This window comes from Rutidosis leptorrhynchoides, chromosome 2 (genome assembly GCF_046630445.1).
Source record: "Rutidosis leptorrhynchoides isolate AG116_Rl617_1_P2 chromosome 2, CSIRO_AGI_Rlap_v1, whole genome shotgun sequence".
Lineage (NCBI taxonomy): Eukaryota > Viridiplantae > Streptophyta > Magnoliopsida > Asterales > Asteraceae > Rutidosis > Rutidosis leptorrhynchoides.
Window position 1 is genome coordinate 595,485,740 of NC_092334.1, and position 15,848 is coordinate 595,501,587.

General features: G+C 34.8%; 2 protein-coding genes across 2 annotated transcripts; both read left to right on the forward strand.

Moving 5' to 3' along the window:
• Positions 1–784: 784 nt before the first annotated feature.
• On the forward strand, positions 785–1,546 carry LOC139889919 (uncharacterized mitochondrial protein AtMg00310-like). The gene has a single exon (XM_071872832.1). It carries the CDS (start codon positions 785–787, stop codon positions 1,544–1,546), a length of 762 nt encoding a protein of 253 aa, XP_071728933.1.
• A 106-nt stretch (positions 1,547–1,652) lies between these two features.
• Positions 1,653–2,171, forward strand: LOC139889920 (uncharacterized). Its single transcript, XM_071872833.1, has one exon. The coding sequence runs from the start codon at positions 1,653–1,655 to the stop codon at positions 2,169–2,171; it is 519 nt and encodes a 172-aa protein (XP_071728934.1).
• Positions 2,172–15,848: the final 13,677 nt, after the last annotated feature.

Genomic DNA, 15,848 nt, shown 5'->3' on the forward strand with positions numbered 1-15,848 from the left:
ACACTTTTGGGAAGTTTTAAAAAATGATATCTTTAATTTTGTTGACAACTTCATGAAATCTGATTTGTTGCCTCACGGTTCTAATTCCTCATTCATTACTCTAATCCCAAAGGTTGACAACCCGGTGGACGTCAAAGATTATCGACCCATCACCTTAATCGGTGCCATGTACAAGATTGTGGCAAAAATACTTGCAAATAGACTCGCAAAGGTAATTGAGCAGGTTATCAGCAGTGAACAAACAACATTCATAAAGGCTAGACGGACCTCTAATTCTCAGCGAGCTCATCAATTGGACTAGAAAACAAAAAAAAAACTCTTCCTTTTTAAAGTTGATTTCGAAAAGGCTTTCGATTCGATTGATTGGAGATATCATGATTTTATGTTTGCTCAACTTGGTTTTGGAGTTAAATGGAGATCTTGGATCAAGGCTTATTTATCATCTGCCAGAATTTCTGTATTGGTTAATGGGAGTCCCACTTCGGAATTTAAGATAAAAAGTGGTTTAAGGTAGGGAGACCCATTATCACCATTTCTTTTTATCATTGTTATGGAGGGATTACATCTAACCATGAAGAGTGCAGTCAAAAATAGTCTGATAAAGGGGGTAACCATTGGTAATCTCAATATTTCTCATTTTCTTTTTGCAGATGATATCGCCATTATTTCTGAATGGAACTCCCAAGATCTTGACAATATTTTAATGGTGCTCAAATATTTCCACCTTGTCTCGAGGTTGAGAATAAACTTACAAAAATCTAAATAGTACGGGATTGGCGTTGAGATGGACCAAGTTGATCTTATGGCGTCTAGATGTGGATGCGAAGCAGGTATTTACCCTTTCAAATTTTTTGATCTTCCGATTGGCTCTAATTCTAATCGAAGGGCTCATTGGCAATCTCTTATCGAAAAATTTGATTCCAAACTCGCTTTGTGGACTGCCAATCTTTTATCTATTGGAGGTAGATATACTTTGATTAAATTCGTATTGGGTAGCCTTGGCATTTACTACTTATCCTTATTTCGTGCACCTATCTCCATCATCAAATCACTTGAAAAAAAAAAAGCACAATTCTTTTGGGGAGGATGTAAAGAAAAGAGGAAGATGGCGTGGATAAAATGGGATCAAATTTTAGCTTCTCGTGAAAAAGGCGGTCTTGGCATAGGTAGTCTTCTTTCGTTTAACCTCTCGCTTCTCTTGAAATGGAAGTGGCGTTTGGTTTGTTGCACCAACTCTCTTTGGGCTCGTACACTTGTTGCAATCCATGCTATTAATGAAGGTTTTGGGGATCGTGGATGCAAAACTTCGAGAATTTGGAGTAACATTGTTGCTTCGATTAAATCTCTTCATGACTCAGGAAGTATCCCAGAAGAAACGCTTAAGGTAAAACTTGGAAATGGCCGAAAGATAAAATTTTGGAAGGACAAATGGTTGGGTAACTTCACTCTAGAAAGAAAGTTTAATCGTTTATACCGTCTTGACAACAATCCAGATTGCTTGATATATGAAAGAATAAGTGAAGAAAATGGATTGACATGTGACTAGTCTCGTACCCCTTCAAATTGGACAAAATTATTTGATCTCATAACGGACTTGAGATTGGTTTCTCGTAGCAACACTGATGATTCATGGACACGGAATCTTGGGGACGATGGGAACTTCTGTGTCAGATGAGCGTAAGTTAATAGATGATCTCCATCTCCCGAATTCTAGCTACCATACTCGTTGGTCCAAATTTAAACCCTTGAAGATTAATATTTTCATTTGGCGTTTAATAATAGATCGTCTCCCTTCAAGAATTAATCTTGCTTTTAAAGGTTCGATATCGACACTATTATTTGCCCTATTTGTGGTGTTGGTGGAGACTCAAGGGATCACACGTTTATTTTATGACGCATTGCTAACTCATATCTGGAGACGTATTAGAATTTGGATGGCTATTCCTTGGCCTGATTCGTTTATTACCATTGAAGATGCTTTCGACTGGATGGATTCGTTAAACGGTTCTTTGTCCAAGAAGACCCGCATATATAGCATTATAGCCGCTACTCTTTGGTGGTTATGGAGATTTAGAAACGACACGCTTCATGGAAACAGCACTATTAAAGAAAGAGACTTATTTTATAACATAATATTATCGTCATTCTCATGGCTTCAGGCAAGATCCTGATTTGCACCCACGTGGACCACTTCGCTTTGTAATCCACTGTAATTTTATTTTATTTTTCTCCTTTTTCGGTTTTATTTTCGCTGCTTTTGTAATGTCTTTTTCTTGGCTTTAGCTCCTTGCTAGCCTTTAATAAAATTTGCTGCTGTTCCAAAAAAATAATTGGTTGCAAGAAGATTTAACAGGACACATTCTGAGCTTTTCACTAAACTCACACAATATTAATCGATAATTTATGTACTATTTAAGAAATTGAAATTATGTACTTTATAATTTTTAGGAATTAAAATTATGTACAATTTATTTTAATGTTTTAAATTAATTATATGTTTATATTTTGTTAAAAAGTATGTTTAATTTTATTATTTATAACTTATTTATAAAAACAATAATTTATATAATTATTTAATAGCAAAAAAATGTTACATCATAACCACACATGCCCGCGACTCCCGCATAACACAATATTTTCAACTCACACCGTCCCGTAAAAAAAAAAAAAAAATCAGCTCACACGAGTCACGTACATCTACTATCACAAATGGTCTTAAGAACAAAACCGAGATATGTATAATCAGCTCACACGAGTCATTTTTATTTTCAGTCATTTGCAGTCTTTAATAGAGTATCTGAGTATGCCTTTAATATCTCCATTTATGTTTGTCCGTTGATACATTTCGTATTTTTGATATCCTTTATAATTAAATATAGATATAGATAGTTTTTAAGAGACACAAGTACAAATTTAATTTCATCTACGGGAGTACTTGTTCAAATTTAAACAATTAGTCAATAGATTTCACGTACAGTTCCAATTTTCCATCCTTCAATATCTATATCATGTGTATGTTATGTGTTCTATTGAGTTGCTATACGTTCATTTAACATATTAACAATTAAATAAAACGAAACAATGTGTTAATAATAATTCATATTCTGGTTGATAAGTGTAACGCGGAGACGTATTTGGCAAGCAGTTAATCCTGAAAAGCGAGGTCTACTGACGTGTGCATGCCAATCCAGTTGTTCATTTCACTCACTCTTGCAATTTCATGTTTAACAAAGAAGCTTCCATGCGTTGCACACAACCACACCTACTATACTATACACACATTCTCAGCAAGGACGAAGTAAGCAGAGGCGAAACTAAGATTTTTTCACCGGGAGCAACAAAAAAAAAAAATTTAAACCGTAGCAATTTTTTTGGACAAAATTTGAAGATTTTGAGGCAAAAGTTGAAGAATTTGGGGCAAAATTTTGAAGGTTTTTGGGCAAAATTTGTAGGTTTCGGGGCAAAAAAAAATCCACCGGAGGCAAAAGTCGAAAAACCCAAAATTTTTACACTGAAAAAAAAATTCACTGGGGGCGGCCGCCTCCCTCTGCCCCTACACACTTTCGCCCCTGATTATAAGGGGAAAAGAGGAGTTGTGGCCCCAATAAAAATGAAATTTGTACCTTTTTTTCACATAGACCAGCCGATATTACGGGCGTTATATTCACAAAATGTCTCTCATGTGCTACCATTGTCTACTTATGGCAGTTGGGAAAAAAAAAACACCATGAGCGTCAAAATTGGGTGGCAATTTTAAAATGAGAGAAACAAAGACGTTAAACTTTACACTATCACATTAATAAATCATATTTTGTCACATCACTTAAATCTTTCAAAAATCTCTAAAATGACTTTCACGATAGCACACCATACAAAAATGACACTAACAAACTCTAAAATGTCTCCAGGCAAGAGTCATTGTACTGAGTAGTCGTAGGAGCGTTTGCGCTCAAACTTAATTGATGTTCATATAAAAAAGATATAATCAAAATGGTGACATCACTAAATTTGTAATATTAATTAAAAGTTAACATATTCTTAATCTCTCTAACTTAATTAAAGATAAGTTTCAAACAAAAATCTGTATCAAAATTTTATGAAATCAATCTAGACAAGAATATATGTGTATTCATATATTTTTAAACAATTTAATTATTTAATTATATACGAAGTAGTATGATGATCCTAACTTTCTCAATAAATAAATTATATTTAATATAATTTCTTGATTATATATAGGTATGGTTTGCTAGGAATCTAGGATAACTTTGTTCAAGGCCATTATACGACGAATTGCATTTCTATTTCCATTTCTATTCTAATTTATCAAAACGATTCGTTAATTGTTAGAATATCAACGAAGGTTGTTGGGAATAATAATCTGATGAATCAAAAGTATTTTGCAGATTTTAGAATCTGGAGGTTTAGAGTCTGAAGTTGCAGACTCTGGAATTTAATGAAGTCAAAGGTTGAAGTTTTCTTTAAGCCAAAGCTAAAGATTATTCTGGAGATATGCTTAAAGTTTAAGAAGATATGTTTTGAAGATTCAGTTTTATCTCCAGAATTGACTTTTGAATTAATAGCTAATTTGTTTGATTTTTAGTTTATATTTTCCTTATTTATAGCGAAGTAGTTTTGGAAACCAAATCTCCAGATTTGGTGTTTATCTGTATAAATAGGGACGTATGGTTTAGTTTGAAGATGCACTTGACACGATTAATATTATCAATCCTTTATTTCAATATCGTGTTCTCTCATTTTCTGCACTTAAATTCTTATTTATTGTATAAATTGAGAGTCTGGTGTTCATAGTTGTATTACTGTGAACTAATAACTAGTATCAGAGCGGGTAAGGTGTAAATCCTATTACGGTGATCTTTACAAACGATCCATATTTTTATCAATATGTCTACCAGTACCATTCCTACCCCAGTTATGGCTGAAAAAGGTGTGCCAATATTCGATTGCACAGACTTTGCAACTTAGAAATTGAAAGTCCTATGATTTTTAGGATCTATTCAAGAAGAAGCTGAGCACGTTCTTACAACAGGACCCATTATTCCTGGTTCAATGATAGCTGCTGTTACTGCCACAGATACTGTTGCTGCACAACCTGCTTATTTTCGTGAAACACCAAGAGAAAGGTGGACCGAAGCACAAGCCATAAAGTTCAAACTGGATAGCAAAATAAGGAGTATTATTGGAAATGCTGTTACCGTTCCAATTCTCAGAAAGATCAGTCATGCCAAGACTGCTAAAGCTATGTGAGATCTGTTGCTTAATGACTATGAAGGAGTCACTGTTGTTAAGACTCAGAAGAAGAAGAATCTGATTAGATGCTATGAAAATTTTGCTGCTGAGCCTAAAGAATCTTTAAGTGATCTTCATTCAAGATTTCAGGTTCTGATAAATGATCTTGAAAGTGTTGGTGTAGAGAAAACACAACAAGTGTTATGTCAAAAGTTTATTGAATTGTTACCTTCGAACTTTGAGTGTGTAATTACATCTATGGTAATTAGTGAAAAGATAGATAACTATGAGTTGAGTGAATTGTTTGGTATACTGTCAAACTTTGAGGAAACACAACTGAAGAACAAGATCAATGCTAAAAAAACTGCTAAAGATCCAGAAGCTGCATTGGTGGCTACCACAAAGAAGAATAAGCAGTTATTCTTTAGTTACTCTAGCAAGGTTGAATCTGAGAGTGATGAAACTTCTGATGATGATAGTGAATCTGATGAAGATGAGGAGATTAAAGATTTGGAAGTCCAGATGGCTCTTTTGACTCAAAGGATTCAGCAGAAAAAGTTTAGTTATAAGAAGGGTAAAGGCAAGGGTACTTTTGATCCAAAGAAAGCTAAATGCTTTAAGTGTGGCAAGTTAGGACACATAGCTGCTGACTGCTGGTCTAAGGGTGAAGAAGGTGCTAACTCCAACAAGTCTGTTGACAAAGCAAGAAAGTACAAACTTAAGTACATGAAGTTAAAGAGTGAAGCAGAAAGATCTAAGAACAAAGAACATAAGAAAACTTTGTACACAGAAGCATGGGAAGATGAAGACTCATCATCTGATGAGGAGGAGGATAAGTGTCTTATGGCTATAATTGATGGTGGTTCTAGCAAGTTTGAGGAAGATCTGAAAGCTATTGAGAAGATGGATAAAGACTCTACTTGTAATAAAATTTCTGCTTATAAGGTACAAAACTTTGTGAACTATCTTGATAATGAAAAAGTGAGAATGTTTCAGTACATGCTGCTTGACTTTCAATGGTGTTTAGATGATATTGATAGGTTAAGAACACAAATTTTTTATCTTAAAAACACTATCAAAGACAAAGATGCTGAAATTAAAATTTTGAAAAAATGTGAGGTAGAACTTGACACATATAAAATGGCATACACAGAAGAAACTAAAAGGTTAAATATTGAATTAGGAAGATCAATTAAAAGGTCAAAACATTATGAATCAATTTGTAAATCTTGGTGTGTATCTTCCAAAAAGAATTCTGATGCTATTGCCAAACAAATTCCAAATGATGTCAAAGCTATACTAGGTGAAAACTACATATTAGATAATAATGTGGAAGTTGATCCAAGTGTATTCAAACCTGACATTCTACCAAACACTTTTGTAAAATTTGATGGTGATAAAAAGATTTTAACCAATGCTTTTGTAAGGTCATTAGATCCTGTTGAACCTTCTGAGTCTATAATACTTGAAAGTAAAAATCCATTAGAGTCTGAACTTTTGAAACCTTCAGACTCTAGCATTTTAGTCTCTCAAAATAATATTGTATGTTCTGACCTAGAGTCTGACACCCAAGAGTCAAGTTGCAAGAACAACTCTGAATCATCCTCTGACACTGACACTTGTCCAGATCCAAAAGGGTTAACAAAAAGAAGGTCAAAGTCAAAACAAGTTAAACCTATTCAAAAACTCAAAAAGGAAATTTCTAAGCTCAATGAAAAAATCAAGAGTCAAGAAAAACCTTCAGTTAAAAGAACATTTTGTTTTCCTAAGGAAATTAAGAAGGTATGGAAACCCAAAGTTTGTGAAAATAAAAGTGTCTTAAAATCTGTTAAGGACAAGTTGATCTGGATTGGAAACAAAGCTTTTGTTTGGAGAGTGAAGAGCACTCCAATTGAACCCACTGAAAAGTGGGTTCCCCTTAAAAACTAATCATTCTCTTTTGTTTGTGTCTTGTGTAGCAAGGTAATATGTGGTATCTGGATAGTGGTTGCTCAAGACACATGACTGGATGCAAAGAACATCTAGTAGGGTTTGTTGAAGAAAAGGGTCCCTCTGTAAGATATGGAGATAATTCTGTTGCAAAGACTATTGGTTATGGTACTGTTAAAGCTGGAAGTGTTACATTTAAGAAAGTTGCTTTAGTTGAAGGACTAAAACATAATCTGCTGAGTGTGAGCCAAATTGCTGATGAAGACTGTGAAATCAGAATTAGGAAGAAAGCTGGTAGTATTTATGATCTTAAAGGAAGGCCAACACTTGTGGCCTGGAGATTTCAAAATGTGTATATGTTGGATCTAGAATCTGTTGATGCTGGAATTGAGACATGTCTGTACTCTCAGATTGTCCCAGAACTCAATTGGCTTTGGCACAAAAGGCTTTCTCATCTTAATTTCAAAAATATAAATGAGCTTTCCAAAAAGAAGCTTGTAAGAGGTCTTCCATAACAACCTTTCAAGAAAGATAAACCTTGTTCTGCTTGTATTATGGGTAAACAGACCAAAACAAAGTTTCCCTCAAAAACCCTAGCTACCATTAGTGTTCCACTTCACATGATTCACATGGATCTGTTTGGTCCAATGAACACTAGTAGTCTGGGTGGAAAAAGATATACTTTGGTAATTGTTGATGAGTATTCCAGATTTACATGGGTTATTTTCTTAGCTGCAAAGAGTGATGCTCCTGAAGAAATTATCAACTTGATCAAGAAAGAGCAGGTGCATAAGGGTGTTCTTGTCAAACAGTTGAGAAGTGATCGTGGTACTGAGTTCAAAAATGTCACATTAATTGATTTTTGTGTAGAGTCTGGAATTGGTCAAAATTTCTCTGCTGTTAGAACTTCACAACAAAATGGAGTTTCTGAAAGAAGATATAGGACACTCATTGAAGCAACCAGAATCATGCTATGCCAATCAAATGTTGCCCTAAGGTTCTGGGCTGAAGCTGTCAATACAGCATGTTACACTCAAAATAGGTCCTTGATTGTGAAGAAACATGGTAAAACTCCTTATGAGTTATATCATAAAAAGGTGCCTACTATTCATTACTTCCATGTATTTGGGTGTAAATGCTATATTTTAAATCAAAGAGATCAGCTTGATAAGATGAGGCCAAAGTCTGATGAAGGTATATTTATGGGATATTCTTCTGTATCCAAAGCTTATAGAGCATATAATCAGAGGAGAATGAAGATTGAAGAATTCATTAATGTTTCCTTTGATGAAAGTTCTTTGGAAATGGATCAGTCATGTAGTACTGAGCTATCTGCACTTAGTGAATTATCTAATTTAATTTCAGGGAATAGTGTTCAGACTCTGGATTCAGAGTCTGAGTCAGATGAACCAAATTTGTCTGGATTGAGAAATGAAGTTGCAGATAATACTCACACAGAAGAACCTTCACAGGAAGAAGAATCTGTTGTCAATCAAGAAAGTGGTGATCAGTCATCAAATACCACTTTGGATCTCATTGTTCCTACTATAAAATCATCTAGAAACATAGTTCCTCCAAAGCATCTTGAGAATTATGTTGTGGATCCTACAGGTCTGCCTAAACCTAGTTCTTCTTCTCAGACACCTGTGTCTGATTTTGCTATAGCAAATTACTGCTTCTTTTCTTGTTTTCTTTCACTAATTGAGCCTAAAGAAGTAGATGAAGCATTGACTGACAATGATTGGGTTGAGGCTATGACTAAAGAATTGACAGAATTTGAAAGGAATGATGCTTGAGAATTGGTTCCAAAGCCTGCTGATAAAACTGCAATAGGCACAAAATGGGTTTTTAGAAACAAGGTTGATAAAGATGGTATTGTAATCAGAAATAAAGCAAGGTTGGTTGCTCAAGGGTATAGACAAGAAGAATGAATAGACTATGATGAGACTTTTGCTCCTGTTGCTAGAATTGAAGCTATTAGACTGTTTCTGGCATATGCTGCTCACAAAGATTTCAAGGTATTTCAAATGGATGTGAAAAGTGCTTTCCTGAATGGTAAATTACAAGAAGAGGTTTATGTAAAACAACCTCCTGGTTTTGTAATAAGAAATTTTCTAAGCATGTCTACAAACTGAAGAAAGCATTGTATGATCTGTAACAAGCTCCCAGAGCTTGGTATGATACCTTGTCAACATTTCTTCTAGAAAAGAATTTTTCCAGAGGAGCCATTGACAAGACTTTGTTTATCAAAAAGGACAAAGGTGATGTGTTACTTGTTCAAATTTATGTTGATGACATTATTTTTGGGTCTACAAATCCACACTTAAGAAAATGATTTTCTGACATTATGTCTGAAGAGTATAGAATGAGTAATTTATGTACTTTAAACTATTTTCTTGGGTTGCAAATAAAACAGAGTTCTGAGGGCATTTTTATTAATCAAAGTAACTACATTTCTGACATGTTAACTAAATATGGTTTTCAAAATTGTTCTTCTTTAAGAACTCCAATGAGTGTTTCTGAAAAGCTTGATAAAGATGAATCTGGAAAACTCATTTGTCAATCAACCTATAGAGGTATGATTGGATATTTGCTATATTTAACTGCAAGTAGACCTGATATAATGTTTGCTACATGTCTTTGTACACGTTACCAATCTGATCCTAGGGAGTCTCATTATAAAGTTGTGAAAAGAATTTTTAGGTACTTAAAAGGTACCCCTAACCTGGGTCTTTGGTATTCTAAAGACTCAGGATTTGATCTAATTGGTTACACAGATGCAGACTATGCAGGTTGCAAATTAGACAGAAAAAGCACTTCTGGTGGATGTCAATTGCTAGGTGGAAAATTGGTCAGCTGGTCTAGTAAAAAGCAGAATTATGTGGCCACTTCCACAGCAGAAGCTGAATATGTTGCTGCAGGAAGTTGTTGTGCTCAGTTACTTTGGATGCAACATCAACTCCTGGATTTTGGGTTAACATTGACCAACACTCCAATAATGTGTGACAATGAAAGTGCAATTGCTATTACTGAGAATCCAATGTTTCACTCAAGAACCAAGCATATTGAAATCAGGCATCATTTTATAAGGGATTGTGTTGAAAAGGGCAAAGTGTTTTTAAAGCATATTGGCACTAAAGATCAATTGGCAGATATTTTCACTAAAGCACTTTCTGGGGAAAGACATTTTTATTTTTTTGGGCAACTTGAAATGTCAAATCTATCAATTGAAATGTTGTCCAGTGATGATACTCTCTAAACTGTTGTTGTAAAAAAAATTAAATAAAAAAAAATTAAATATTAGAGTCTGGATTACGTCATATTCAGAGTCTGGATGACATCATGTTATTTAGAGTCTGGAAAGGTTTACTCTGCTGGTGTATTTTTACTGTAAACTTGTTTCCTTATTTGGTCAATAAAGGTTTTCTTTAATCGGTTTTCTAAAGTAAAAAGTTAAATTTTGAAGGGGGTTAATGGTAACTTTTTAAAATTTTTATGTCAGGGGTATTTATATCTCCCCTAATTTTTCTTCTTCAAAATCTTCTTCAAATTAATCTTCAAACATAAACCCTAATTCCTCTCATTCGATCATCATCTTCTTCAAAACCTCTCTCGGTTTTCATTATTCACTCGTGTTCTTGAAAGTTTTTTATTGAAGCCAATGGCAAATACGAAGTTCATTCCTTTTGTTCTTGTTCCCACAGATAACATGATTAGGGCTAAAGAAATCAGATGAGAGAAGGATGTGCAGGTTTCGGCTAACAATAGGGTTGATTGTGATACTATTCCTGCAAATTTTGCTAATGAAGGGTATGAGGATCTGGTATTGTTCATGCGAAATCACCCTTTGAAGGATGATTTCTTCAAGACAATGATCATGTTTCCAGAGATGTTAGGAGAATTTTGGTATACTTGCATTGGGAACAGAGAAGCTAGATCTATCACTGGTACTTATAGAGATGGTAACAATTCTTTAACTCTTACTGAAAATCATTTAAGAATTGCTTTGAATCTTCCTGTTCAAGATTAATTTGTTAGAACTGTGTCAAAGTCTGCAGTAAGATCTTGTTTTCCTATGGTTGGTCAACCTTTAACTGATTTTTCTGTTAAGATTAGTATGTTCTCTCCAAGGTGGATGTTTTTGTTGTCGAATGTCATTAGAAGTTTGAGCTTCAAGTGTGGTAGTCTGACTGAGATTAATGATTTTGAGGCACATCTGTTTCATGCTATAGTCACAGGGAGGAATATTGATTTTGCACGTTTATTCTTCAATGAACTCTTGGTTCTCACTGAAAAAACTCCAAGAGATCATAATGTGCCTTTTATCAGGTTCTTAAGTTTAATGTTTGAACAAGCTATGACTCCTGCTTTATATGATGGGCTTAAAGTGTTTCGTGTGTATGAGTATACCTTTATTCCAGAATGTAGTGTCAGAATGTTTCACATCCACATTGTGAATGATCAAGAAGTTGCTCTTACTCCTGCTATGATGCATTGGGTCAATCTTGGCTGTGCAGACCAACCTACAGATTCTGAGCAATCAGAGTCTGCAGGGGCATCTTCTTTAGAATCTGAGCAATCAGGGTCTGCAGAAGGTCACAACAATGGTCAACAATATTTAGAATCTGAGCAATCAGATTCTACCCCCACACAAACTCCATCCCATGTTGTTACACAAACAGAGCAGACTGAAGACATGGATGAGGACATCCCACCTCATTCTAACACATCTTCATCCACTGCAACTGAGCAAATTTCCCACTCAACCCACCTTATGAACCCACCAGTTCATACAGAGAATACCACCATAATTAAAACCTTAGATAATACAGCACTTGTGGATTCACCTCAAAAATTCACTAGGAAGAGTGATGCACGCACTACTCCATCACCTCTGCTAGAGGTTGGTGAGAGGAGTGTTTTGACCCAACCTGAACCTGGTAGGATAGTTAACTTGGATACCCACATTACAGTCACTGAAGAAACCCACTCAGTTGACTTACATGAAGAAGTCCCAATCCTAGACTCAAATAACCAAATCCAAAAATCAACTGAAATGGCCAAGCCAACTTTTACCCCAGACTTGAGTCTTCCACTACCCATCCAAAATGTTCCATCCTTACACATTCTTGCACAGGCTGCCAATATCACACTCATGTCACAGGGTGAGATACAGGCCTCAAAACCTTCTATGTCCAAAGATCAGTTTTCTTTACAACGGGAAGGCTGTGAGGACATACCAACCCTACCCTCATCCATTGGCACTACTTCTCAGACTGAGGCACCAGTCACCATGGTTGGCCTACATCAGGCTTTGACCAAGTTGACTAAGGAGTTTGATGATAAGCTTTCTATTGTGCAGTCTAAGATTAATAATCTTAACTTTAATAATAATTTTGTTTCTAAAGATGAGTTGATGGAAGTGAGGAGGTTGGTTGGGGATATGCAGGGGTTGACTAGTATAAGAGGTTCAGGGTCTGTAACAGAAATTAATCAAAGGTTGACTGAGCTGGAGAAAAAAATGGTTGGTGTTGATGAACTGAGATAATATTTTACTGGGTTTGCATCTGATATTTGTTCCCTCAAGAATCAACAGACTGAAATTTGGAAGTTCATATCTTCTCTGCCTTTAGATGATGTCAAAAAGGGGGAGAAAAGAAAGAGATCAGATGATGCAGGTATTGCAGATGCAGGTATTGCAAGTGTTGAGGGGGAGCAATCTAAGAAGACTCACATTGAGGGGGAGCAACAAATTAAGGGGGAGGATATTGTTGATAAGGGTACTGGTGGTAAACAGGGTAATTCTAGTGGTGTTTTGGTTGCTGCTACACAAAGAGCAGATGGTGATCTCAGGGCTCAGATGAACAAGAGGTTCAGATTCAGAAGATATGATGGTGATGTTGTGAAAGTTGAGGTTGAAAAATCTGAGTTTGAAGGCGTGATTTTGCTGTTAACAATGGCTCATCTGCCAGACAGAAGGTTAAGAGTTAAAATGAATCAAATTGTTCGTTTAGGTTTTTGTGAATGGAGAGGCATAGCTGTTTGTATCAAGGAGTATGCAGGGGATCAAGTTATTGTGAATGAAGTGTTAAAGAGAGTGTGCATGTTGGTTCACTTGGTGTTTGAAGAAGGATTCATTAGTACTAAATATTATGAAGTGTTTTGTGAAACTTTTAACCTGGGAATGAAAAAGAGAAGAGTTAAGGGACATATTGAAAGATATGCTGTTCCTGAGCATTTGGAGTTTGTTGATGACAAGTATGTTGAATACTTGGATGGCTTGATGATAAAGACTACTGAAAATCAAAAGATGTTGATTAGATGTGATCAGTTTGAAGGGGCAAGCATTGATATATTGATTAATCTTTTGTCCAGGTGTGAAACAGAGCAAACATTTCCTTTCAGGGTGCAATTGTTGAAACACTTGTATAGTAAGCTGAACATGTTGAAGAAAATTCATCATATGAAGAGCAAGTGTAAGCTTATTGAAAAGGAGTATGCTAAGGTGGTTAAGTAGGTGAACAGGTTGTTTTGACATCATCAGATAGGGGGAGATTGTTGAGAATAATAATCTGATGAGTCAAAAGTATTTTGCAGATTTTAGAATCTGGAGGTTTAGAGTCTGAAGTTGCAGACTCTGAAATTTGCTGAAGTCAACGGTTGAAGTTTTCTTTAAGCCAAAGCTAAAGATTATTCTGGAGATATGCTTAAAGTTTAAGAAGATATGTTTTGAAGATTCAGTTTTATCTCCAGAATTGACTTTTGAATTAATAGCTAATTTGTTTGATTTTTAGTTTATCTTTTCCTTATTTATAGCGAAGTAGTTTTGGAAACCAAATCTCCAGATTTGGTGTTTATCTGTATAAATAGGGACGTATGGTTTAGTTTGAAGATGCACTTGACACGATTAATATTATCAATCCTTTATTCCAATATCGTGTTCTCTCATTTTCTGCACTTAAATTCTTATTTATTGTATAAATTGAGAGTCTGGTATTCATAGTTGTATTACTGTGAACTAATAAAGGTGGTCAAAAAGTATCTTTTGATACTATTTCAACTATGTAGTACGTTCTCCATGACACTTGATTTGCCACGTTAATTTGATAAAAGATTTATACTCTCTTCGTTTCAAATCTATTGTTCCCGGACAAAAAACATACAATTTAAGAAAAAGTATCTGGCACATGTACTTTTCTGTTAACTTTTCAGTTTTACCCCTTATTTTTTTACCTATCCTTTTGTTTTATATGTATAAAATAGGGGTACAAAAAAACTTTCACATTTTTTTCACTTATGGAAGTAAACAATTAATTTGAGATATTCAGAAAAATGAACAATATATATGGGACACAGAATATATCTTTAGCTGTTTTCGAAAATCACAATCATGTGATATAAGTATATTTGTAATTTGTCATAGGAAACTGTAGTTTTTATTTTATACGGAGTATTTTATTTAACGGCTCCCAATATTGTACATGGGCTCAGGGCCGGCCCAAAGGTAGTGCAGCCCGCGCAACTACACAGGGCCCATACTTTTTGGGGGCTCAATATTTCCCAATTATATTTTAATAAACCCACATAAAAGGCTAATTAGTTAGAATCAGGCCCAACTTTCATTTATTTGCAATTGATACAAGGCCCTTTAATTTTATAGAGGGGTTTTATTACATCACCTGTCGATATGGGATGAAATATCCAACCTATGGGTCTCACATAACACATGTAGGTAACGTGCACATTGAAAACAACCCCAGCTCTTGTTCTTCTTCTGCATAACAAAACAAAAACAAGTTGAAATTCTAAAGTCTAAAGAATCTTATTTTTTTTAAACCATTTAACCTTGACTAAGTACCCAAAATCGAATAATCAAACATCATTTATCTCTAATATGTACTCCGTAAAACATTGTGTGAGACACGTCTAGGGGCCCCTTTTTTCACCTCGCTCTAGGCCCTTAGAATCTCGTGACCGGCCCTGCATGGGCCTATCTAGTTTATTTATAAATTTATAATCTGCACTATCAACTTAACTTTTAAAGTTTCACACAATTATGATGTTGGCATGGAGAGAATTCTAAAATATGGTACAATATATACATGATTACATCTATAAGTTTAATAAGGTGTTTGAAGTTCATATATACAATCACATGAAAGTTACTTTACACTTTTTACATAAGATAAATTTGAATGAATCTATATCAAATCTTATACCTTACATGACATATATAATTAAAGGTAAAAAGGCAAACTAGGTGGAGTTGTGGTTGGTGGTCAAGAATTTGAGGATATATAATAGGTTAAAATTATTTTATATATGCGTAGGTCACTTTCATCTTTATAAGCACTTACATAGTTACTACATATATGACGTGCATTCGATATGAAATGCTTGTTTTCATGGGTGGATATATTCAAGGTACGATATAGATGACGTTAATTTTACCTAAGTAGTACCACTATATTATCTACTCGATCTTCCATTACTCGCTCGGACATCGTCATATTCAATTATCCAATTCCAATTAATAATTCAAATGAATGTTTAATAATCAAAAGACATTAGGAACACATCGTATCACTTCTACTTTAGAGGTGTAAATTAACCGAGCTATTTGAACTTGACCCCTGAAAATCTCGATTCAAGCTGAATTTTACTGAGCT

Bases quoted from the DNA above. Each gene is read 5' to 3' on its own strand.
- LOC139889919 (XM_071872832.1), top strand. From the start codon at position 785: ATGGACCAAGTTGATCTTATGGCGTCTAGATGTGGATGCGAAGCAGGT.
- LOC139889920 (XM_071872833.1), top strand. From the start codon at position 1,653: ATGGGAACTTCTGTGTCAGATGAGCGTAAGTTAATAGATGATCTCCAT.